Source organism: Artemia sp. Qi Xiang Cuo, chromosome 18 (assembly GCF_049724085.1).
Source record: "Artemia sp. Qi Xiang Cuo chromosome 18, ASM4972408v1, whole genome shotgun sequence".
In the NCBI taxonomy this organism is placed as follows: Eukaryota; Metazoa; Arthropoda; class Branchiopoda; order Anostraca; family Artemiidae; genus Artemia; species Artemia sp. Qi Xiang Cuo.
This window is the reverse complement of record NC_142811.1, coordinates 3864765-3885169: the sequence shown is the minus strand read 5'-3', so window position 1 is coordinate 3885169 and position 20405 is coordinate 3864765. Positions and strand designations below refer to the sequence as shown.

At 36.6% G+C, this 20405-nt stretch overlaps 1 protein-coding gene across 3 annotated transcripts in view; it reads right to left on the bottom strand.

Annotated features, from left to right (window-relative positions):
- Positions 1-11072: 11072 nt before the first annotated feature.
- The window catches only part of LOC148941131 (uncharacterized), a 169471-nt gene continuing 160138 nt past the window's right edge, over positions 11073-20405 (bottom strand). For 2 of the 3 annotated variants that reach the window (XM_089103991.1, XM_089103992.1), the window contains one exon: positions 11074-11204. In XM_089103991.1, the coding sequence (XP_088960117.1) occupies positions 11142-11204 (63 nt within the window). In that variant the 3' untranslated portion in view covers positions 11074-11141. Of the gene's footprint in view, positions 11205-20405 lie in introns of all 3 variants that reach the window. The other variant, XR_016143251.1, reaches the window with a different exon arrangement.

Here is a 20405-nt window from a genome sequence, read left to right as displayed (position 1 = left end):
TTCGTTTTTGATTAAAATTTTATGCAGAAACAACACTGCCATGATCTTTTTTATTTATACGGAATAATGTATGCTCGTTTTAAGTTTTAATGTCACTTCTTAGTTTCAGTTGAAAACTTATTTTTAATATAATTTCTAATTATCACCGATCTAGGTGAGATAAGACATCTGTAAAAAATGCTGCAAACAACCTTGACAGCTAAGAAAAATTTTAGTATATAACATAAATTTCATTATCCATACTTCATAAAACAATACATATTTTTCTGGTTTATAAAATAATACATGTTCCCACAAAGCGCATTTTATATTGTTTCCCCAAGTTTTTTAAATTAAACAAGTGGCTTTTCCAATGAAATGACCAAAAAAAAGGTGATTTAAAAACCTAGGCAAGAGCAAAAACTAAGGAGGCAAGGACGTCCCTTCCCCTCAATTACCGCCGATAGACCTAGCACACAGGCTTCATCACAGAGTGAAGTTTGAAGGTTCAATTCAAAACTGTTGATCAATTAAGCTTAATTTTTGGTAGATGTTTAGTTGAAAAGTTTTTAGTTACATATAATTTGCTTCCGCAATCTTTTACTTTTAATATGACTAGTTGATTTATGACACTTACTAAGAGGGTCTGGAGGGGAAGTATATGTGAGGGGATCTTATAAGCCTCCAGTTAAGGGCTTTGGATCATAATTATTGCAATGGTACCGTTTCATGCTTCCAAACTCTTCCACTTAAGAAGTGGTACCGAAAGAGCCGTTTTTAGTGCTGTATGACACTTTTGGATGGTAAAATTGATAAAAGGAACGTAGATATGAGCCATAGGTTTAAAATCTGCCCTCCAAGGGTATGCCTTAAGAATGAGTGCCATTAAACATCACTTTAAAGTTCTACTTGGCCAATAGCTCGACACTGTAAAAAAAAATCGTTTGATATTGAACAAAAATTGTTTGTATTGTTTCTCAACAACAAAATTTAGAGTTCAACAACTGAAGTTGAATATTGAAGACCATTTTGGAATTCCATGGACATTAATGAATTTCCAATTTGTCGAGAAACAAAAATGTTGAATTCCCATACCCGAATTGAATTTTCAATTTGTTGACAAAACAACATGCTGGATTTTAAGATCCTTATTGGAATTCCATCTTGTTTGCTGGATTTACCGTTATTTCATTGGATTTTAATCAGTAGTATTATTAAATTTTCTAGGGCCACATTATAACGTCCAATCCTCAGAATTTAGTTTCATTTTCTTCTTGCTTATTCATCAATAAATACAAAAAAAAATAATCTAGTTTATTTTACAAGAACAAAAATTTAAAACAAAAAATGTCCACAAGATAATAGTATACTTCTTAATGGCTGCATTTTTTCATGGTGGAAATCAGTAAATCAAAGGCGTAGTAGCAGGCCGACAGAAGACACTTGAGTAAGAAACATCTTCCAATCAGGAAAACAGTGACACTCAGACCTGAAGTGAATATTAAATAAAATCGAAGCACAAATAAAATAAATACTTCCCCCCCCCTTTTTTCTACCTCCAGAGGTGAACGGTTGCAATAATAATGCCACGAATCCTGTCTTTTTTGAATACCTTTGACTTGCTCATCAGATCTCTTGTTCGCCGCCTCATAAAATCTATGTGTTATAAAATGGAAACCTTTCAAAATAGATCTTCTGCTAATATGAAGTACAACAAATTTTTTTCAGCTTCACAACTTTGCTCGATCCCAATTTATAAGAATGTTCTAAAGATACGCAAACACATTTCCTAAATTTGAAAAAAAAAAATTGACATGGCTTAAAATTCTGTTCAAATAACAGGAATATTATTTTCGGAACTAAACCTTGAGAAAAAGGAACTGATAACAGAAAATTAAGGTAAAATGTTGTTTTTTCAAAATTTTAATAAGCATAGACCTGTCATGTAGGCAAATTTAAGGACCCTCTAGAGGGAGAAGGAGTTGAGGTAGGTACTTCAAAATAACTTCCCAGGATATACTTTGGTACTTATGTAGTACTATCTGGAACACATGCATTATATTATATATGGAAAATGCGGGTTTCTTTCGAAACGGGTTTCTTTCAAAAAAGAAATAGACTGTAAAGCGTGGTTTGTTGTTGGGTTTACAGTGCTTAAAATACTATTTATTTGGGTATAGGGGGGAAAAGGTACCAAGGTTTTGGTTAGGTATTTAATCTATGCTATGCTTTACCCCCTACCCCTCCCCCTAATGTGCAAATGTATAGCTGAAATTTGTTTATAAACTATTATATTTTTATCATATTTTGTTTTTCTTCATTAGCATCAACCAAACTTCAATTTTCGCGTGTGTTCCAGCTAGTACAAAAGTACGTAGAGTCATCCCTGTAACATTAATAAAATAAACTGAATACTTACCATCACAATGTCTTCTCTCTCTGATCTGAATCCCCCCTAGGAAAAATCGTCGCTTCGCCGCTTGAAGGTCCTAACATTAAATCTACTTCTGTATTATAGGTTTGTAGGTAGTTGAAGATGATTTTTTGTTTGTCAAACTGATCTCAAATCCTAACATTCGAAAACAAAATAAGAGACAAATTAGGTCTTTGGAGGAGGTTTAGTTGCCCTCCAATCTTTACGGTCTCTTAAAAAGGACAGTAGAACAAAAAAGCAACAAATAGAAACGCATCAGTGATCAGTCTTCTGGCAAAAACACAAATTCCTCATGTGTGCAGATAGGAGATCATAACCCCCACAAGAACATTTCTGATATGCTGTATCTGAAGGTCTGATTTACATTCAGATTTATTGACTTTTTGGGGGGTGTTTCTCCCTTTTTCGAAAATCAGGCTCCCTATTTTCAAAATCCCTTTTTCTTCTGAGGCTTGGAGCCTTTGGTGAGTAGATATTAAACGCGATGATCTGTATGTATTTGCAATCTGCGTATAAATACAGTTGTTATTAATTGATATGAAAACTACGTTTTTAATTTTCGGTCACAATTTAGCTAAGTAGATCCTTAATTACAGTGTAACACTGTCAACTGTTTGATGAAAGTTATTGGGCTATAGTCTTATTTTTTAACTAATCCTGTAGCAAACTGAAGTTTTTGAAGCACGATTCATGCTATTAAAGTGTAGTATTTCTGAGTTCAGGTGAAACGTGCATCATTTTAGAAAATTTGGGGGAAGCTTTTGGTTCCTTTACGGGTACGTAAAGGGCTGAAATACCCTTACAGGCGTCTTCTTTTCTCCGATATATTTGCTTACTTGGTTATTCAGCGTAAGAAGCAAATTTATGGCAAATCCAGGGAAGAATTTATTTTTAAAACGCTTTTTGGGTTTCATTACAAAAATGACGTTCATCGCAAAAACATAAGTTGTTCCCACAAAAGGATTTTCGTTATTAATTAGAAAAAATTGAATTCAGAAAGCAATATATTTTCACCGTTAGTACTGTTAAGGTTAGGATAGCATCTTAAGAAATTTTCGACCCACAAAAACTCACAAAAAATGTATTTAAAAAAAGCAATTGTAAAAGTTAAAGATAAATACATTCTTAGACCACACTGGCTATATATGACAAATGAAACTCAGAGAGGAAAGAAAATAACAAAATGAAAAATAAAATCAAAAAAGAAAAATAAAAAAAAATAAAATGAAAAAATCCTCGTTTTTTCACCTTTTTTTATTTTATTTTTCATTTTGTTATTTTGTTTCCTCTGAGTTTCATTTGTTAAAAGATAATTCTTGTACATAAATTTCTGCGTGTTCATTTTTCAGACAAGAAACCTCAGCTTATTTCAAAGTAAAAATATATTTCCTTATTTTTATAATTATCTTTTTATACTCAAAATTCAATTAGCATCAGAAAAATTGGATTTTTTTTACTTGTTTGAATTCGAGCAAAACATTTTGTTAGAAATCAAATTTTTTTTTTACAGTGCGGCTTTTCCACTTGAGACACGACACCATAAGTGCCGTTTTTAGTGCCATTTGAACTTGATGATGGTGGAATTTATAAGAAAGACGTAGATATGTGCAATATCTTTTATATAAGTTATAAAAGATCTGCCAACGATGTTCTGGTAGCCTTCTAGTGCCACCCTTTGAGAAATAGCACAAAAGTGGCACTTGCAGATGGCAGAATTTATAAAAATCACGTAGATAGGAGAAATAACTTTTGAATGAGCCGTTAAGAATCTCTTTGATTTTCTGGTAGCCCACTAGACCTGTTGAAAAAAAACAACAAAAAACGGGAGACAGATCAGTGCTACCAATGCAAAAAAGGGATTTTCCGTGTTTTTCAGGGAGGGGGACTGTAACTTCCCTGTACAAGGTTTTGACCATGTTGATTCCAATGGTACACTTTTCATTTTGATATGACGCCATTTTCGAGGGGTGTAAGGTTTCGAAATCATCATAAATTTATTTTGGCAATAAACTTTTACTTTTAAGACAAATCGAAATAATAGTTAACGTTCCTGAGTCAGTGTCAGATAAGAATTGTTTCTTACTAGGCAGTTTTTTTTTTCAAAAAGTTTTATTCAAATGTTGGTTAATATGTGATGTGGTTCGCTAGTTAATAGTTCGTAGATACCGCTGCAACCATGATACCTTGCCGGGACATGTTTTAAAAAAATGAACCTAGAAAATGACTGAAAAAAAAGGCAGATCCCGATATTCCCGATACGATACCAATACGCACGATAACGATACGTGCGAAATCGATACGCCCGATACCACATACAGCCCTTCCCCAGGGACTATGGAGGGCCATGTGATCATTAAAACCATATATATTAGACCTTTGAACTATGTTAAACAAAATGGCTACCTCAAAATTTTTATAGGACTAGTTGGGGGGGGGCCTGTTGGGAGGGGGGGGCTATTTGCCCTCCAATCTTTTTGGTCACTTCAAAAGGGCACTTACAAATTTAACTCTCTTTCCAATGAGCTATTACACACCTCTCTATGATGCTCTTGCCACCCACAAGCCCTTCTAGAAAAAAAAACAAAAAAAAGGGAGACAGATCAGTGCTACCCATGCAAAAAAGTCATTTTCCTTGGTGTTCAAGGTGGGGAACTGTAATTATCCTTCAGAAGGTTTTCGACCATGCTGATTCCTACGATACACTTTTTATTTCGATTTGACGCCATTTTCAAGGGGTTTCAGGCTCTTTTTCGAAATCACCATAAATTTCTTTTCACAACAAACTCTTACTTCTAAGATTACCCGAAACAATAGTTACCATTCCTGACTCAGTGTCAAATGTCAATTTTTTCTCACAAAATAGTTTTTTTTGGAAAACACGTTTTTCAACTTTTGATTACTATGGGCTGGGGTTCGCTCTTTACTAGGTTGCAGCTTTTAACGTTAATGGCAGACCCACTGTATTCGTCACTGCTAATCCCTGTGATTCTGAAATTATACTTTTCAACGAAAAATTACCTTCTTCTGTTGCGAAACTACAGTCCTTTAGCGTACTTTTTCGTTGGTTTGGCGTGAGCTTCCAGTTTCATTTCGGCCTATCAAGGAAGCTTCCACGCCCTGCTTTTTTAGTGTACAATTACATTTCTTTAGCGTAAATTGATAATGGTTAGCCGTTAGGGGTGGGGCAGCCCATACAAGTTTTTGTGTGGGGGGGGGGGGAAGGGGTCACGTCATTTTTGTAGGGTCGGGACAAAAGTATTTCTTGGAGAGGGGAGGGTCCCGAGTTGAAATTTTTAATTGCAACTTTTACAACTGGATTAATGGGCATATTCGATAGGAATATGTACAACTGTCAAAACCAAAATCATTGTTAAACAGTTGATAAAAATAGTCTATAATCCAACAACTGTATTTCAATTAAATCGCTTCCTGTGGCAAACAGGTTGTCAAACGACTGGAAAACAGAAGTCGAACAGGTGTACAACTTTTGGATCCAACTGATAAGGCTGAATTTGAAGACAGATCCATATTTCTGGGGAAAATATAAAATCAACTGGCAGTAGAAAAAAAAAGTGCGAAAAGACCTTGATCCATCATACCATACGAAGTTCAAATTCAAAGGGAAACTTGCCAAACAAAACCTCTACTTTGTCAAACGCAGTTACCCCTGCCCTGTATGCTAAAAACGGTCCATCAAAACCAACTAAATGAAGGAAGAACAAAAAAGAGCACAAACAGTCTCGGCCTATCACTGATCTTTGCTCTGGCTTTGACTAATTCGTATCATAGGCAGCGCGCTAGCGCTGCCTAAGTAAAGAACAATTGGCACTTCTTATCGAAGGAATTGTCGTAGAAACTTCGAAAAGGGCTTATTCTATTGGAAATTGGAGTGGCTAGTGCCCTTTTTAATAGTCGAAAGTGATTAGAGGGCAACTAGCCCCCCCACGCCCATCATTCCCCCAAACACCTCAAATCGAAATTTTGAGATAGCCATTTTCTTCCGCGCAGCTGGTTTCCAAATAGAAATTTTTTTTTGAGGCCAATCCCCCACAACCCTCAGGGCACGAGTGTTAAGTCATGCCCTTGGGGCATATCAGGTTTTTATTGAAATTGGTGTCGTATAAACTTCAAAAAAAGGTCATTCGATTGGAAATTCAAAGGGCTGATGCCATTTTTAATAGTCGAAAGTGATTGTAGGGCAACTAGCCCCCCCCCCCTCGCCCATCATTCCCCCAAACACATCCAATCAAAATGTTGAGATAGCCATTTTGTTCAGCGTAGTTAATTTCCAGATAGAAAATATGGTTTTGAGGAGGAGACTCCCCCACAACCCTCAGGGCAAGGGTTTTAAGTAATGCCCTGGGGGTATATAAGGTTTTTATAGAAGGTGTTGTCGTAGGAACTTCAAAACAGGCTCATTTGATTGGAAATTCAAAGGGCTAGTACCCTTTTTATTAGTCGAAAGTGATTGGAGGGCAACTATCCCCCCGCCCACGCCCATCATTCCCCCAAATCCATCCAATCGAAATTTTGAGATAGCCATTTTGTTCAGCGTAGTTGATTTCCAGATAGAAAATATCTTTTTCAGAAGAAAACTCCCCCACAACCCTCAGGGCAAGGGTTTTAGGTTATGGCCAGGGGGCATATAATGTTTTTATAGTAGGTGTTGTCGTAGAAACTTCAAGAAAGTTCATTCGATTGGAAATTCAATGGGCCAGTGCCCTTTTTAATAGTCGAACGTGATTGGAGGGCAACTAGCCCCCCCCCCCCACGCCCATCATTCCCCCAAACACATCCAATCGAAATTTTGAGATAGCCATTTTGTTCAGCGTAGTTGATTTCCAGATAGAAAATATGTGTTTGAGGAGGACACTCGCCCACAACCCTCAGGGCAAGGGTTTTAAGTTATGCCCTGGGGGCATATAAGGTTTTTGTAGAAGGTGTTGTCGTAGAAACTTCAAAAAAGGCTCATTCGATTGGAAATTCAAAGGGCTAGTTCCATTCTTCATAGTCGAAAGTGATTGGAGGGGAACAAGGGTTTTAAGTTATATCCTGGGGTATATAAGGTTTTTATAGAAGGCGTTATCGTAGAAACTTCAAAAAGAGCTCATTTGATTGGAAATTCAAAGGGCTTGTACCCTGTTTAATAGTTGAAAGTGATTGGAGGGTAACTAGCCCCCCCCCCCCACGTCCATCATTCACCCTAACATATCCAATCAAAATTTTGTGATTGCCATTTTGTTCAGCGTGGTTGATTTCCAGAGAGAAAATATGTTTTTGAGGAAGACACTCCCCCACAACCCTCAGGGCAAGGGTTTTAAGTTATGCCCAGGGGTCATATAATGTTTTTATAGAAGGCGTTGTCGTAGAAACTTCAAGAAAGCTCATTCGATTGGAAATTCAATGGGCAAGTGCCCTTTTTAATAGTCGAAAGCAATTGGAGGGCAACTTGCCCCCCCCCCTCGAAACCCATCATTTCTCCAATCTCATCCAATTAAACTTTTGAGTTAGCCATTTTGCTCAGCGTAATTGATTTCCAGATAGGAAATATGTTTTTGAGGAGGACACTCCCCTACAACCCTCAAGCTAAGGATTATAATTTTTACCCTGGGGGCCTATAAGGTCTTTATACAAGGTGTTGTCGTAGAAACTTCGAAACAGGTTCATTCGACTTGTAATTCAAAGGGCTAGTTCCATTCTTCATAGTCGAAAGTGATTGGAGGGGAACAAGGGTTTTAAGTTATATCCTGGGGTATATAAGGTTTTTATTGAAGGCGTTGTCATAGAAACTTCAAAAGGGGCTTATTTGATTGATAATTCAAAGGGCTAGGACCCTTTTTAATAGTTGACAGTGAATGGTGGGCAACTAGCCCCCCCCCCCCACGTCCTTCATTCACCCAAAAACATCCAATCAAAATTTTGAGATAGCCATTTTGTTCAGCGTAGTTTACTTCCAGATATAAACTAAGTCTTTGAAGATGAAACTCCCCACAACCCTCAGGGCAAGGGTTTTAAGTTATGCCCTGGGGGCATATAAGGTTTTTATAGAAGGTGTTGTCGTAGAAACTTCAAAACAGGCTCATTCGATTGGAAATTCAAAGGGCTAGATTCATAGAAGGCGTTGTCGTAGAACCTTCAAGAAGGCTCATTCGATTGGAAATTCAATGGGCTAGGGCTCTTTTAATAGTCGAAAGTAATTGGAAGGCAACTAGCCCCCCCCCAAAGCCCATCAGTCCTCCCAACACATCTAATCAAATTTTTTAGATAGCCATCTTGTTCAGCATAGTTGATTTCCAGATAAAAAATATGTTTTTGAGGAGGACACTCCCCACAACCCTCGGGGTAAGGGTTTTAAGTTATGCCCTGGGGGCATATAAGGTTTTTATACAAGGTGTTGTCGTAGAAACTTCAAAACAGGCTCATTCGATTGGAAATTTCAAAGGGCTAGTTCCATTCTTCATAGTCGAAAGTGATTGGAGGGGAACAAGGGTTTTAAGTTATATCCTGGGGTGCATAAGGTTTTTATAGAAAGTTTTGTCGTAGAAACCTGAAAAGGGTCTTATTCGCTTGGAAATTCAAAGGGATAGTGCCCTGTTTGATAGTTGAAAGTGATTGGAAGGAAACTAGCCCCCCCCACGTCCCTCATTCCCCCAAACACCACCCCTACCAAATGGAATATAGACATTTTGTTCAGCGTGGTTGATTTCAAGATAGAAAATATGTTTTTGAGAAGGACACCACTCCCCCACAACCCTGAGGGCAAGGGTTTTAAGTTATGCTCAGGGGGCATATAATGTTTTTATAGAAGGTGTTGTCGTAGAAACTTCAATAAAGCTCATTCGATTGGAAATTCAACGGGCTAGTACGCTTTTTAATAGTCGAAAGGTATTGGAGGGCAACTAGCCCGCCCCCCCCACGCCCGGCATTTCCCCAAACACATCCAATAAAAATTTTGAGATAGCCATTCTGTTCAGCGTAGTTGATTTACAGATAGAAAGTATTTTTTTGAGGAGGATACTCCACCACAGCCCTCAAGGCAAGGGTTTTAAGTTGTGCCCTGGGGGCATATAAGGTTTGTATAGAAGACATTGTCGTAGAAACTTCATAAAAGGGCTCATTCGATTTGAAATTCAAAAAGCTAGTGCCCTTTTTAATAGTCGATAGTGATTAGTAATATTTTTTGTCGTTGTTGTTGTTTAGACCAGGGCACTTCGTATCAAAGGAGTTGTCGTGGGAACTTCGAAAGGAGCTCATTCAATTGAAAATAGGAAGGGCTGATGCCTTTTTTAATAGTCAAAAGTGATTGGAGGGCAACTAATCCCCTTCCACTCACACCCTCCCATTTGCCCATTATGTTTAAAAACTAAATGTTGCCTCAAGATTAAATCAAAATGCACTGTGATAATGCTAATTCCCAATAAGGCACCTCAACAGTATCCCAAGAACGACTGAGGGTATTATGTTCAAACTTTCGAGGCTACTTCTGCTCTTAAAATTTAACCAAATCAAAATAGTGTAAGTGTATCAAAGCTATCTAAGAAAGTAAACAGATTTTTTCGCGAATGGTATCAAGTTTTTCATTTCAGGTCAACTAGAGGAGGTATGAAACTAAGTTAAACAATACTATTTGTGTCCAGATTTTTAAAATGGTATATGTTGTTAAAAATTGCTGAAATTTTTTCCAGCATACAAATAGCTGGCCAAACTATAAAGTCTTACAAAACGAAAAGATTTAAAGTGTTATTTTCTTCTTCCCTGAAAAGACTATGTCAATATAAAACGAACAGAAATTAATTAAAAAACTTTCCACAAAATAAGTTTTTCAAAGAAAAGTAAAGAACTCCATTAAACAAAAATGAGCAAAAATAAAATAAAATAATCTACTAAGCTCGAAACTACCACAAATCAGCATCGATAAATAAATGAAACCCAGAACGAACAGAAATTAAAATAAATAACTATAAAGTCTTAAAAAACGAAAAGATTTAAAGTGTTATTTTCTTTTTCCCTGAAAGACTATGTCAATATAAAACGAACAGAAATTAATTAAAAAAACTTTTTCCACAAAATAAGTTTTTCAAAGAAAAGTAAAGAACTTCATTAAACAAAAAATGAGCAAAAATAAAATAAAATAATCTACCAATCTCGAAACTACCACAAATCAGCATCGATAAATAAATGAAACCCAGAATGAACAGAAATTACAATAAATAACCGAGTCAAACTCAAAACGAGAAAAAAGTAACATAAGTTTGGTGCAAAACCCCCATGCCTCCCCAAGGCCAGAACAAAATTTGCAATTTAATGAAAAAAATATAAATGTTTTTACTTTTATAACTTTAATAGATCAAATAATTTTAACATATTGATTACTAAATATCAGTATATGTATATTAAACTGACAATGCACATTCATTTGTATTTTTTTTCAGTAAAGTGCAAATTTTGTTCTGGCCTTTGGAAGGCATAGGGGTTTTGCGCCCAACCTATGTTAATTTCTGCTCTTTTGGGTTTGACTCGGTTATTTACTTTAATTTCTGTTCGTTTTGGGTTTCATTTCGTTTTTGGATTTCATTTCATGTTCGTTTTGGGTTTCGACCATCCGGCCAAATACTATGGGAAAAGACAAACGAATCGATTATTTCTTACTTATTTACATATCCATATATTTGAATGAGAAATTAGAAAAAAAGACAAGAAAAAATTTATTACAGTTTGTTCTCACTTTTCAAACGTTCTCACTTTTGCTGGTAGGAGGGCTTTCTTCTGAGGATTCTTCTTGGTGACATACCTAGAACAAGACAGTTCCTAAGTTACTACAATCATGAAGGGTTATTCGTAACAATAAGTGATAATTTAATAGGAGACTAATGTCTGTATGTAAAGTATTCAGGTTTGGTATTCAGGTATGAATAGACTAAATTACTTATATAGGCCTAGTCAGTGAGTTACACATATTTTAAGTAGTAGGCTAAATATGTCACTGAGTTATATATTTCTGTATATAACTTATACAGGCCTAGTCAGTGAGTTACACATATTTATAAGTAGTAGGTTAAAGATGTCACTCAGTTATATATTTCTGTATATAACTTAGATAATCCTAGTCAGTGAGTTACACATATTTATAAGTAGTAGGCTAAATATGTCACTGAGTTATATATTTCTGTAAATAACTTATATAGGCCTAGTCAGTGAGTTACACATATTTTAAGTAGTAGGCTAAATATGTCACTGAGTTATATATTTCTGTATATAACTTATATGCCTAATCAGTCAGTTACACATATTTATAAGTAGTAGGCTAAATATGTCACTCAGTTATATATTTCTCTATATAACTTATATAGGCCTTGTCAGTGAGTTACACATATTTATAAGTAGTAGGTTAAATATGTCAATGAGTTATTTATTTCTGTATATAACTTATATAGGCCTAGTCAGTGAGTTATGTATATTTATAAGTAGTAGGTTAAATATGTCACTGAGTTATGGCCTTTGCAAAACAAAAGTGATCCGTTTATCTGGCCTCCCCCAGGCCATTCAGCGTGTCCCCAGGCGGCGATAGGGGAACGCTCTACAGATATATAGGGTACCTCCATAGGAGGCACGGACCAAGGGGGGACCTTGTCCCTGGGGGTCCATAATAGAAACTGGAGCACCCTTGCCCGGGGTCATAAATACAGGCGGAGGAGGAAGAAGACCCCTCAAATGTACACTCAAAAGGGCCCACTGGTTTGTCCACAAGTTCCATGAGTTGCAAACCTTCTCCCAGCAATGGGTTAAATTGCGTGGTGATGCTTTACACCATCGCGGGAGGATCCTCTATAGGAGGACAACTGTGGCAGGGCGTAAGATCCAGATCAAATGGACAACGGCCTCTGCAAAGGGCTGCCTCGACCTTTTCGGGGTACCTGCAAGACTGGGGACCTTGCGGTCAACTCTATTCCCACTTGAGGAGTGGCGCCCCTCGAGGAAATTATAGTCTAGTAAACGACACAGCATTCGCACGGGATTCTGACTAATGGACAATTCTTCTGGGATCGGTATGTTTTGATGGGCGTCTTCGGGCTGAAAAACCTCTTCCTAGCTAATTTATCTACTATGGGCTGCCTCCCCGTAGTAGCATAATATTTGTAGGCATGAATATATAATGAGTCGGAGGTAATAGGCTTGAGATTGTCTCTGCAGGATTTCGACTCTTGTTGATAGAACAGCATCGCTAAGTGCTGAAATCCTGTTGTGACCAAGATGGTCCTATGATTGCACAAAGCCTCCATTCATGGAGGTCCCAGGAACTTCTTGCTGTCCGGTTCTACACTTCGGTGTAAAATTGAGAAGATATGTGATCCCCGTCCTGCACTGGTATCCGGGATCATTGCTTTTCCTGAGGCGAAAATAATTTCAATGATTTAAAGAACATGAAAATTGGAACTTGGAATGTTACGACATAAAAAAATGAATATCGTATTGACATTTTGACTGACGAGTTCAGATGAGTTGAACTGGATTTATTGGAGGCATCAGAAAATCACATCCTCGGGGTAGGAAGTAAAAAATTAGGTTATATGGAATATGTTTATTCAGGCAGGAAAGATTGGGTACGCAGACATGGAGTAGGACTCACGATGAATAAAGAAACTATTACGTCTTGCTTAGGCTAGGAATGTATTAATAATAGAATATTAATTGCCCATTTTATGACTAGAAAGTTCAGGGTCTCAGTTATAGTAGTATATGCCCCTGTAGAACCGACTGATGGAGATACTAGTGACTCAGATGAAATTTACTTACAGTTACAGGAGCAAATAGACAAGGTCCCAGGTAGAAATATGATGTTATTACTGGGAGATTTTAACGCCCAGGTTGGTAGAAATAAGGATAGATGGTATCCCAGCTTAGGTAAATTTGGTGTTGGAAAAGAAAACAGTAATGGATACAGACTTTTGCAATTTTGTAGGTATAACAATCTAGTTATAACCAATACGGTGTTTGGTCATAAAATGGCTCATAAGCTAACATGGTATTCACGTGATGGTTAGACAGCAAGCCTTATTGATTATGTTATAGTAAACCGAAGACTGGCAGGATCAATACAAGATACTAGGGCATATAGGAGTGCTGTTATTGATGTTAAAAGTAAAGATCACCATCTAGTAGTGTCAATGGTTAATGTAAAGCTGAAATATCGGAATGGTAACTACCTCCCGGGAAGTTATGATGTTATTAGACTCCAGGATGAGAATTTGAGAGAAACTTTCCAGGAACAGTTGAATACTAAACTTGAAAGTTTAAAATTTGATAATGTGGAAGATGGTTGGAATAATTTTAGAAAAATAATTTGTGAAGTTGCTGAAGGTGTATTAGGGAAGAAAACTAGAACTGCAGCTAAGAATATTAGTGAAAAAGCTTTATGTTTAATAGAAAGGAGAAAGGACTTGTACAAGAATTATCTGAGTGATGGATCGCATGAAAACAAAAGAAATGTAAAGAAAGTGGAGAAAGCATTGAAATATGAACTAAGGAGGTGTGAAGTGGAGGCCATGGATAAAATTGTCGAGGATTTAGAAGATGCAGCTAGACGGCATAATAGTAAAATATTGTACTGGCACGTTAACAAATTGAGAGGTAGTAGTCAATCCGAACTTGTCCCAGTTAAAGATAGGAATGGGGTGGCAATTAGCGATAAGGAAAAAGCTAAAGCGAGACGGGTCGAACATTTTGAGAACTTGCTTAACAGAGATAGAGTTGCAGGAAAAAATACAGAGGAAAATGAAAAAGTTTGTGATACCTTGGATGTGAAGGAAGATTTGTTTTGTGAGAAGGAATTAGCAACAGTACTAAAAGGATTAAAGAATAATAAGGCTCCAGGTGCTGATAGGGTGGTAAATGAGTTTCTTAAATATGGTGGCTCTGAGGTTAGAAATAAGTTATTGAAGATTTTGAATATGATTTTTGAAAAAGGGGAAGTACCTAATGATTTTAGGAAAACCTTAATTAAGCCACTTTATAAGAAAGGTGATAAAAGTGAGTGTGGTAATTATCGAGGCACTAGTCTGGTCTATGTAGGTCGTAAATTGCTTAGTAATATGATACTTCAACCACTGAGATAGTTAATAGACATATTTATAAGAGAACAAATGGGCAGCTTTAAGAAACGGAGTGGATGTGGCGACCATATGGTTACTTTGCGGTTTAGTATTGAGTGTGGGCTGAATAATCAAACACCTTTAATCCTAAGCTTAATAGATTACAAGCAAAAGTTTGATTTTGTTGACAGAAGAGCTTTAGTAGTGGTTTTATCCTTGTATGGTATACCAGACAAATACATTAAAGTGATTAGTGCTATGTACGAGAATAACACTGCTGCGGTTAAGGTAGGAATTGAGGTTAGCAGCTGGTTTTGTATTAAATCAGGAGTTAAGCAGGGTTGTGTTCTATACCCCTTTATATGGATTATTTTAATGTAATTTGTTTTAAGGAGTCTTAGAAAGGCTGTGGGAGACCACAGAATCAAATGGTGAGAGAACAATCTCCTTGACTTAGACTATACTGAAGATTTATGCATCCTAGATGAGAGTTTCAACAAACTGAATGAAGTCTTAGAGATTTTGTGAGCTCAGTGTGCTAGAATTGCCTTGAAAATTAATGTTAGAAAGACTAAGTCACTAAGGCTACGAATAGGTGAAGAGGAAAATGTGACGTTGCGTAATGAAAAGATTGATCAGGCGGGAAGCTTCACTTACCTTGGTAGTATTATTAGTAAAGATGGCGGGGGCAGTGAAGATGTTAAAAGTAGAATAGCCAAGGCTCAGGGGGTTTTTTCACAGTTAAAAAAAAGTCTAGAAGAATAGGAAGATAAGTCTGCAAACCAAGATTAGAATATTAGAAGCTACAGTGATGAAAGTGGTCAAATATGGCTCTGAAGCATGGACGCTCCGAAAAGCGGTTGAAGATTTGCTAGATGTTTTCCAGAGAACTTGTTTAAGGATTGTTCTGGGCACCCGGCTGACTGACCGTATTTCAAACTGTAGGCTGTACGAAAAATGTGGTTCAATCCCGCTTTCTAGGGCTATAATGAAAGAAAGATTGAGATGGCTAGGGCATGTTCTGCGAATGAAGGATGATACATTGTCAAAGATTGTTCTTTTTGGCCAACCGTCTAGGGCTAAACGGAAAGCAGGTCGCTCCTGTCTGGGATGGGAGGACGTCACAAAGAAAGATTTAAAGGGAATGGGAACTTCGTGGGCGGATGTAAAAAGGGAGGCTGTGAATAGATTGGGGTGGAGGAGGTACGTGCGTAGCTGTGTTGGCCTCAGGCGGCTTGGTGCTGCGATGAGTTGTTAGTAGTAGAAGTAGTTGACAAGTACAACAGAAATCTCCAGCAACGGCAGTAGCGTAGAAAGGATGTTATTTTCGGAGGAAGACATAGAACTTAGAAAATGAAACAACTTTTCGAATATAAAAGAGGGACGAATCCTTGGTCACATCAGGTTAAAGTGATTTAAGATGATTGTGGGCTAGGGCAGTTTTAGCAAGATGGAGGCGGACCACATGGAAGTAGGACAGGTTGTAAAACTAGTCCAGCAGATTTTAAGGAGGCCAGGGGGTTTCCCTAAGGTTTTATGCAGGAGTCAAGGAGAAGTGGGGTGAGGGATTTTATATTAAGGTGGGATTGAGGAGGGATTTAACAAAATTTTGGGTGGAGTTGAGGTCTTAGTTGAAAGCAAAAATTTTCAGGCTCGAAACAGAAGTTACAACTTGTAAAATTTGACGGAATCTAAAACTGATTCATTGGATGTAAAAATGCTTGTTTCTTGGCGGAAACGGTCAAACTTTGAAGTGAAAGCCCAGCTTGTGGCTATTGGTAGTCGTAGATTCAGAATTAAAAAAAATACTTAATTCGATCAAATTTGCTTTTTGGAGGTATGAGCAGTATTCGAATAGGCTGGATAACCTGCTTGAAGCAAAAAATTGTATGCTCAAGGACAAAAGTTATTCTATTCGACTAAATTTTTATGTAAGTAACAAACTTCTCCATGACGGTAAGTAGACCTTTTTGCTTCCCGTACTTGATGCCAAAAACCCAGTATGACATGAACCATGCAAGTAAGGCCTCCAGCATTGTTTTGCATTCACAGATTTCCACGAGGTCTACGTAAACTACAATCCTGCGTCGAAAGCTCTGCTGACCTGAGAGAAGAACAAAAGGGTTTGGAAGGTCTCCCAAGCGTTAAGCAGAGACGGCTACAGGGGAAAGACGTTCTTTACCCTAAACACCTTATGAAGGAAAAACCTAAAGGGCAATAGAACCTGTTTTACCATTGTTTGTAAGAATCTGTCGCAGGCTGAGAAGTTCCAATGAACAAAATGAACAAACTAAGATTTGCCATGAAGTCCTGCAATTTGATGCCATCAATATCAATGAAGTTTGTCAATATACAAAAATTCAAAAGATGGCTTCAGAAAATCCTAGGTGCCCCCCCCCCCCTGCTACATAGCAAATCACGTCCCTAATTTGTAGCTTAATATTCCTTTTACTCTCCTTTGAGTAGAAACTTAAGATGAAAAACCTAAAAAAAACTTAAAAATCAGATCCACTCTAAAACCCTGTGTCATCTCATTCAGAAAAGAAAAGAGGCACTTAAACGAAAAACAATTATCTAACACAGTGATCCTACTGTGATACAATCACAGTGATCATCTAACAGAGTGATCCTCAGCATTTTTAGTTAAAGACCGAAACATAAGCATAGTGCGACGAATAATAAATGTCATTCTGAGAGCAAAATCTGTATATTAATGTCTCAAATGTATATATAATTTTTTAAATGATTCCACTATGATCTCCCCCCTTAATGTGCAAATATATAGCCCAACTTTAATATTTTCCATGCATAAGTGCTGACAAAATCAAGAAACGGGAAAACAGATGGGAATAACACAATCGGACTATCTATATGTCTGGGGAATAAGTATAGCGGAATCGCTTTCAAAGTTTGGTAACTACAATTTTCAGGACTATAGAAAACTAGCGCTTTACTGGAAACACAAAGTCAAGTATAAAAAACAGTAATATTGATTTGGGAGTCAAAAGTGAGTATGTAGTCTAAGAACAATAAACGAATCTATAAAACTTTTCAGTCTTACACAACTTGTGACATCAGTAACTTTCAGTATACAATTAAAATTATAATTAAAAAACGTAAGCGCAAAATTTTTTTTTTTTTAATAATTGCGAAGTAAATGAACAGCATACACAAATATTGGAATGATTTATCAGGTAGAATTTTGGTATTACCAGCTATAATCCCAATAATGAGTAATATACAATCTTAAATTGTAAGATTAATTTTAAAAAACAAAGTTTTTCCGAGGGAAGTAAAGAGCGAAGTTGAAGCTTAAGACGGACAAAAATTATTACTTAACAGCCCATTTAATATTTACTAATATAACTAGTACAAATAAACCAACTAATTATGTTTCCCTATGCTTTTATGATTATACAAAAATAGTGCTTCACTGAAAACACAAAAGTCAAGCATAAAGAACAGGATTATTGATTTAAGAGTCAAAAGTGAGCATGCAGCCTGACAATACTAGACGAATATATAAAGCTTTTTTTAGTCTTACACCATTTGTGACGTCAGTGACTTTCAGTATACAATTACAATTATCCTAAAAACGTAAGTGTAAAACAATATATTTCTTAATAATCGCGAAGTAATTAAACAGCTTAAATAAATACTGGGTTAATTTGTCAAGCAGCATTTTGCTCTCACCAGCTATAATACCAATAGTGGGTAATATGCAGTCTTAAATTGTAAGAAAAATGCTTTAGTATTACTTGAAAAGAAGGTAAGACATAATATGAACTCTAGAAATCCGATTATTTCTCTCTATACAAGAGTGAATTTCAAGCTATGATATAAATTCTAAATCTATTGTATAGTCCTCATACTAGCAAGATGGCCTAAATTTGAATTTGTACACAAACTAATCATGACATGTCCTTTTCAGAACCAAAACGAAAGCCAGTCGTAGAACTGAGCCATTGTGCAGAAGTGATACCAAATTAAATATAAAAAAATAAAGAAAATCCTAAAATGGATTGTTGTTTTATCTTAATATGTATTGATCCTAAAAGGGATTGATAATATTTTGATTCTATAAAAGGTGTCCTTAATTGGTTTGCTTTTACTGTACCAAAACTCCCATATTATTTTGTGTTTTCAGTAAAGCGCTAGTTTTGTATAATCTTAGAAACACACGGAATATATAGCCGAAATTTGTTTCTAAACTATTATGTTTTTATCCTATTTTGTTTTACTTCCTTAGCATCAACCCAACTCCATTTTTCGCGTGTGTTCCAGGTAGTACATAAGTACCCATACTTTAGCCTGTAGACCCATTCCTGAAAGTTTCATTTTCCTAACCTAATTTCATTTTCATTTTGGCTTCCAGATAGCCAAAAGTAGCTAAAGTAGAATCGGTACTGTTCTATTAGCTGTAAGCCGCGCAAGATAGATGATAAAAGAAGCTAGTCAAATAGGTTCTCTCAACGGAAAAATGGATTGCGAACAGTGGTTTCTAACTGCGTTTACAATATTTAAACTTTAGTTTTTTGGGGTTTAGGGGGAAAAAAGGTACCTAGGTTTGGTAGCAAGTCACAATTCCAACAGAAAAATTGGATTTTTTTGTGACTCGTTTGAATTAAATAAGCAAGTCACAATTCCAACAGAAAAATAGGATCTAGTTTTTGACTTGTTTGAATTCGATCAAAACATTTTGTTGGAAATGTGGAATGGAAACACTGATGAGTTTTTTTTACAGTGCAGCTTTTCCACTTGAGACACGACACCAAAAGTGCCGTTTTTAGTGCCATTTGAACTTGATGATGGTGGGATTTATATGAAAGACGTAGATATGTGCAATATCTTTGATATGAGCTATGAAAGATCTACCAACGATGTTCTGGTAGCCTGCTAGTGCCACCATATCAGAAATAGCACAAAAAGGGCCTTTTTAGTGTCATATGGCACTTGCAGATGGCAGAATTTATAAAAAGCACGTAGATATGAGAAATAGCTTTTGAATGAGCCATTAAGAATCTCTTTATGATGTTCTGGTAGCCCACCTGACCTGTTGAAAAAAAAAAAAAACAAAAAAAAACGGGAGACAGATCAGTGCTACCGATGCAAAAAAAAATGAGTTTCCTTGTTGTTCAGGGAGGGGGGCTGTAACTTCCCTGTACAAGGTTTTGACCATGTTGATTCCAATGGTACACTTTTCATTTTTATATGAAGCGATTTTCGAGGGATGTGAGGCTTTTTCTCTAAATTAACATAAATTTCTTTTCGCAATAAACTTTTACTTTTAAGACGAACGGAAATAATAGTTAACGTTCCTGAGTCAGTGTCAGATGGAATTTTTTTTCACTTGGCAGTTTTTTTTCAAAAAGCGTTTTTTAACTTTTGGTTACTAGGGGCTGTGGTTTGTTCTTTACTAGGTTGCAGCTGCCGCTGCAACCATGATACCTTGCCTGGAAATACTTTAAAAAATGAGCCTACAAAATGAAGGAAAAAGACAACAGCAGATACCGATATTCCCGATACGATACATGCGATACCAATACGCGCGATATCGATACGCCCGATACCACATACAGCCCTTCCCCAGGGACTATCGAGGGGCATATCATCACCAAAACCATATATATTGGACCTTTGAACTATGTTTAAAAAATGGCTATCTCAAAATTTTTATAGGACTAGTTGGGGGATGGGCCTGAAGGGAGGGGGGGGCTATTTGCCCTTCAGTCTTTTTGGTCACTTAAAAATTTAATTCCCTTTCGAATGAGCTATTACACATCTCTCTAAGATGCTCTGGCCACCTCCTAGCCCTTCTAGAAAAAAAAAAGAGAAAGAAAAAAAAGGGAGACAGATCAGTGCTACCCATGCAAAAAAGTCATTGTAATTATCCTACAAAAGGT